Source organism: Corvus brachyrhynchos, unplaced genomic scaffold, assembly GCF_000691975.1.
Source record: "Corvus brachyrhynchos isolate BGI_N302 unplaced genomic scaffold, ASM69197v1 scaffold131, whole genome shotgun sequence".
Lineage (NCBI taxonomy): Eukaryota > Metazoa > Chordata > Aves > Passeriformes > Corvidae > Corvus > Corvus brachyrhynchos.
The window spans coordinates 543,732-549,537 of record NW_008236438.1 but is presented as its reverse complement, the minus strand read 5'-3'; the positions used below and the strand labels follow the sequence as shown (position 1 = coordinate 549,537).

The 5,806-nt window shown below is 38.3% G+C and overlaps 1 protein-coding gene and 1 long non-coding RNA gene across 4 annotated transcripts in view; one reads left to right on the top strand and one right to left on the bottom strand.

Annotated features, from left to right (window-relative positions):
• PIK3R1 (phosphoinositide-3-kinase regulatory subunit 1) overlaps positions 1-5,806 on the bottom strand; it is a 56,098-nt gene that overhangs the window by 11,864 nt on the left and 38,428 nt on the right. Inside the window, exon 1 of one of the 3 annotated variants that reach the window (XM_008643536.2) lies at positions 2,894-3,210. The exons of 1 other annotated variant lie outside the window; for it this stretch is intronic. In XM_008643536.2, coding sequence (XP_008641758.1) covers positions 2,894-2,909 — 16 coding nt within the window. In that variant the 5' untranslated portion in view covers positions 2,910-3,210. Of the gene's footprint in view, positions 1-711; positions 1,269-2,893; positions 3,211-5,806 lie in introns of those variants that run through there. One more of the 3 variants, XM_008643535.2, reaches the window with a different exon arrangement.
• LOC108449835 overlaps positions 8-5,806 on the top strand; it is a 24,361-nt gene continuing 18,562 nt past the window's right edge. The window contains exon 1 of the long non-coding RNA XR_001866127.1: positions 8-135. This is a non-coding gene — a long non-coding RNA (uncharacterized LOC108449835). The remainder of the gene's footprint in view (positions 136-5,806) is intronic.

Here is a 5,806-nt window from a genome sequence, read left to right as displayed (position 1 = left end):
CCCAGCTTTTTCAATGTCAAAGCTGCATATGTATACCAGTGGGTGCCAGAGAAGATACTGCAGCACTGACTTAGTAACGAGGGGGACTACACTGGAATCAGGATTAAAAATCAACTCAGCTCTTTCACTTCTCCAGTAAGTACATCATTCCTGTCCTGTATATTATGACCAGGCTCAAAAGACAATGTTTTAAAGTTGCAAGGAATATCAGGATAGCATAATACTTTCATATGACATGAACAAAATGATGCTATAACAGGCATTCAATTAGTATTGCTAGATTTTAAAAATGTTTTTTCCTAAAACAATCCAAGCAAATGGTTTGTAATCACTGTTTCAGGAAATATGAGTGTTACTACAGCATCTCCTTTTAGGCACTGTGTGGAACAGAGAGAGCAAAAATAGAAATACAAATTTTTAATGATATAATAGCAGGACTAGAACTACATCTGACATAATAAAATAAAAACAGAAACCGGTCAATTCAGTAAAAAATCAATTAAGTAAGCAGACAGGTATTTTAATATTTCAAGATTCTAATTACTACAACCATGCACTAATCCAAAATTTTATTCTAATTTATGAAAAAAGGAAAATTATTTGTATCAATAACAAAGTAAAGAAATCCCACATATCCAGTAAGATTTTTTTTAACAGCTAATGTAAAGACCAAAATTAATTAAGTCTTCTATAATAAGACTGCAGTTTTACCTGGTGGATCCATTTCTATGTAAAACATCAAGTCTGTGCCACAATTTATATCTGTCTTAGGATATTCTATATCCAGTTCTTCCATATTCCAAACAGTATTGTACATTTGTATGAGTTTCACTGAGTAAGCTCAGATACAAGAAAGGAGTCAGGCTGTCTTTGTAATGGTGTCTTGGAATTCATTTTAAAACCTATAAGGGGCTGCACTGTAACCTATTACATCATAATCCTCAGCCAATCATGTCAAAATAATGTCACCAAACCACTCCTGCTTCCTCATTTTGTTCTACATTAATCTTAAAACAATTTCAGTTTTGGGAAGAATCTACATTTAGCAGAATTGCAATATAAAGCTGGTATTACACACAAAAGGAGCAACTCTGCTCTCCTTGCCCATGTTCCTGGCTCATTTTCCTGACTTTGCAGCATGGTACAGTCCAATCCTGGCAGGATGACAAAAGGCTGATATGCTGCAGCACGTAGCTCTTACACACACGCGCACAAAACACACATTCACACACAGGGCAGCTCCCTTCAGAAGCAGGTCGGTCACATCTCAGGTGCATTCTCTGGCTTAAATGCCTCAAGTTTGCCATTCAAAAAAATTTAAAAGGATTCTACCTACTACACATATTAGAGATGCCATTAGAGAAGAGCATGACTCTGTGTGTATATCCATTACACACTCATCTTACACAAACACACAGAGAGATGTATATATACACATAATGAAATATGGATTATGTTTTTAAACTCTACATATTTCTACTATTTTTATGGGCACACAGGTCTGATAGAGTTGAGATTATTATTTAAAACATGCTTACTGCAGAGAGGTCTTCCTCTCATACCATTATGTAATACTACACAATTCAAATCAATCTAGATTAATTAATTTTGAAATTGAAACCCCAAATATTGTAATCTCACATTCAGCAGATTCATTAAAACCATGGAAGAAAGTAAAAACTGAGCAAGATCTTGAACAGTGGTTTTGCTGAACATAAAAAAGGCTCTGAGGATACAATAAGATTCAACCTGCCTTTTCACATAGTTTCTCTACCCTATTCTCATTGATATATTTATCAAGTTAATTGTTTTTAAAAACAAGAGTCCTTTGTCAGTGTCTCTTTTGCCCCTTGACTTTATATCATCAGCAACCTCCAACCATTTAGAAATATTCCATCTTAACTCCCTCCATCACTGACTGTAACTCTCTCTAACCTCTTGGAAGAAACATGGACAGAACAGGCTATTAACTTCAGAGCAGAATGCTCTGAAAAGCAATATGAACACTTTATACTCACTATAATCTATGGGGAGGAGAAAACCAGAGACCAGAAATATCTACAGCAAAGACTAGCTGTAGCAACTATCTGGGCCTTATAGCATAAGAAATCCTGGAGCAGCTGAAATGTGCTCTACCTCACAAATACTCATTAAAAAAAATTAACACAATTTATATGCTCTCTAAATATTTCACCCCTGCCCTCCACCCTCACCCTGCACTGTCTGTGCCCCTGAGCAGGTTACCTCTTTTAGACAAGCATCGACATACAAGAGCATGTCTGGAGTACCAACATATACAAAAAGATGCATGCTAGTTTGCTTTGTACATTTAGAAACTTCATTTTGAAGTAGACTCTCCCCTTCCTGTTGAGATAGACATGCTCCAAAGATTCTTTCCATTTCCAAAATGAAATAGGATACTTAAAATCACTCCAGACACAAGTCTAACTACTGAACTTAGAGGTTTTGCACACCTGCTACCCAAACAGTTAAGTTGCCAAGGTAATTATTTAAATTAAGTTACAAAGATTTCCTACAAAAACTGCATTGCTGCTTTTAGGTCTCATGTGGGATCAGTAAGTTTTTTTTATTCCATTGAATAAAGACTTTCAGGAAAAATTACTTCCCTAGGGTTTCACTGGTGGCCAAATTTAGGACTGAACAAACTTGTATAATCAGGTTAGTACTCAGCTCAGACTAGCCTAGCCTGCAGGCAAGAAAAGAAAGGAGGCAGATAGGCTATTCCCCATTCTGTATATAACCTAGAGAGGTACTGAAGTACTTGACTTAAATTCATATATCTTAGGACATTTAAAGCTCTACCTGGTAATCAGTTACAGTACAATACTTCCATGAGATGATGAAAAAAACACAGAAACTCAAAATCACTTACTTTGTAAATTACGCATCGCAGATGATCACCCTTTTAATACAGTCGAAAATACGATCCAACATTGGTTTCCTCTTATAAAAATCTTGCTTAAAAATAAACCCTAAAACCTCCATTTACTAGGAGGCTTCTCTGAAACAATGAAGAAAAAGAGATTGCTCTGCTTTCCAACCAGTGTTCCATAAAAACTCCTAAAAGAGCTGTAACTTGCAGTGAGAAAATCCAAGCCTTCTCTCTCAACTGCTTAAACCTCTGTGCTGTGCAGAAGGTATCCACTTACTCTGGTTCATCATTAAAAAGTGAACCTGACTTCAGTACGGTGAAAAAAAAAAAAAAAGAAACCACCACCCTCAGTAGCTTGCACGTCTCTCTCAGATAAGGATCTCAGTTTCATGATTAACTTGGGTAGGTTCAAATATTTGCTGAGCCAGGGATTTCAGTTGGGGGATGGGAGCAAGATTCAAAGTAAAAGTTGTCATCAGCTAACAAGTGGCCAGTGCGGGGCTAACTTTCTCATTTTAGCTAAGTAAACGAGAAGACCATTGTAAGAGGCCTTAAAATAGTCCCTATCACTGGCTGCTGCATGCAGAAGATGAGAAAAGCACCATGAACAACCAAATACGGGAAGTGGCTAACTGCAGAAAGAACAGAGAATAAAAATTTTCTTTGAAAAGAGCTGCATCTCTAGAAGCAGCCCTGTGCAAGAAAAATAGCCTGCTTGCAAGCACAGCATCACCTCCTATATGCTCACGCTGGATCACAAATAAAGGTGCTTTTCAAGACCCTTAGTCTGAGGCTGTAGAGGCTTTTTATCAATTTCCTATAGAACTAAAAATATGAAACAAAACACTGCCTGTATCCATGGTGGTTTCCAATATATCAGGATTGTTCATTTCTTGGGCAGGCAGGTGGGTAAATGAACACAGAGAGGTAAAATTGTACAGAGAGGTAAAGTTTATTTTCTTTGCCTTAGTGTTTGGTGGAGATCAAACTTGCTAAAGGAACAGAGCAGCGACTGAAGAGTTTGCTTCCCTCTGCCTACAGAAGTTACATTCTTTGCCAGCTAAACTTCTACAAGGAAATAAATTCAAAGTAAAAGGAGAAGCAAACACATTAAGAGAAAGAGAGAAGGGGATTAGTATTTTCCTCCCATTTCTTGCCAACAGTGAGAATTTCTAATAAAAACACTGAGAATTTCTTTGAGATCTGCTTGTTGCTCCTTAAGGCAGTAAAATAGTATTGAAAAGTTTTTTCTTCCTTAATACTTCACATACCAAAATCCTCCTATGCTATGAAACACCACTTGCACCTAATAATGAAATCACAAATATCTGCAGTACATTTTTGATGTTTTGCAGTTGGTTGATTAGCTTCACCTAGAACAATCCCTTGCTTCCCTAGTTTTAGCCTCTGACTACTTGAACAATGGTCAGTTCTAAATGTAATTTAAAGCAGCAGTCATAAAGGTACAGACTACTTCAAGTGGAGATGGAAACCTGTGTTTCTGAACTAATTCAGCTTCAGTCTGTAGTTTATATACTTCTTTACTGTTAAAATTGCAGAAGGGCTTGAGAACATTTCTTGGTTTATAGGGCCACAATACAGATGTATATAGTCAAAGGAAGAACAACAACCCAACCTTGGTTCACTGAACTTTTTTATCAGTTAAAAAAGCATAGATACCCACACAGAGATAATGAATTCCTCATTATCCTGCAGGAGAGAATCAATTATCTTGTCAAAAAAAGATACTGGCATGCACATGTATTTTCAAATATTGCCCTGTCTTATCTTTTTATTTAAATTTCAAAATCTTGAGTGGTGTCCATTTAATCTGCAGACTACTATTCCTTTCAGTCATATTCACAGTGTTCTTCTATTAACACAACACATCTTTTTCTAAAAAATGATGTCTGAAGCAGGAAGGGAACTGATCAGATTTGACATGCTTGCACGTGTTATACATACAAATACTTGCATATGGACATAACAATCCATAAAAAATGCTCACAACGTCATTTGCATTGTTTCACTTTTACCAAACACTTGCAATAAGGTATTGAGAAACATAAAGCACAGGCTTGTGTCAAAACTTAGACCAAGGATACAGCATTCCAAAGTACGGTGGTTAGCCAAGCGTTGTGCTTTCCGTTAGGTCACGGATAAAGCCTGGCTTTTATTAGCTTAGAAGGGCCGCCCTCTGCTGGGTGAGACACGGACGCACAGGATCTGCCGTGGGCACGGGATCTGCTGTCCATGGACTCGCAGCTTTCTGCACGCTCCAAACCACGCTCGGCGCTGCTGGCAGTCCAGCCAAGACTCTGACATGCTGCAGACAAGTTCTGACAACGGAGAGCGTTCCTACACATTTGTTTATGGCCCCAGGACACTACCGACAGGACTGTAGTCTCAGGCTGATGCCTACAGCAATCCAAGGTACCTTTGAGTCAAATTCCAGGAGGAACTGGATCAGCCTTCACATTGCCCTGGCTCTAGCTGTTACGCTACCACTCGTGCAAATGTTTTATGTAACTAAAAGCAAAGTGTCTTCACCTTGGTGATGCTGCCAAGACTTTCACCTCATCTCCAACAAGCGAGCAGCTACATATAAGGCAGTCTTATTACCTCACTCATTCTTACCTATGATCCTCTCAGTAATAAAACCTACTTTTTCAGCCTGCAGTATTTCAGAGTCTGAGACATTATGTTACAAGCCTAGGAAACAGGGATAAACTGGGATGGACAGCCCAGACAAAGCAGCTCAGCTCTAGTTAGTGCACAGGCTATTAGAAGCTTTGATTCATTGATACAAGGCAGCTCTTTCCTTTCCTGTAGCTCTTTTTCTGCTCTTCACCAGCAATGCTACCAGCTCCCCACATCCCCTTGCTCTCTCTCCACATCCCACTTCCTCTTTCC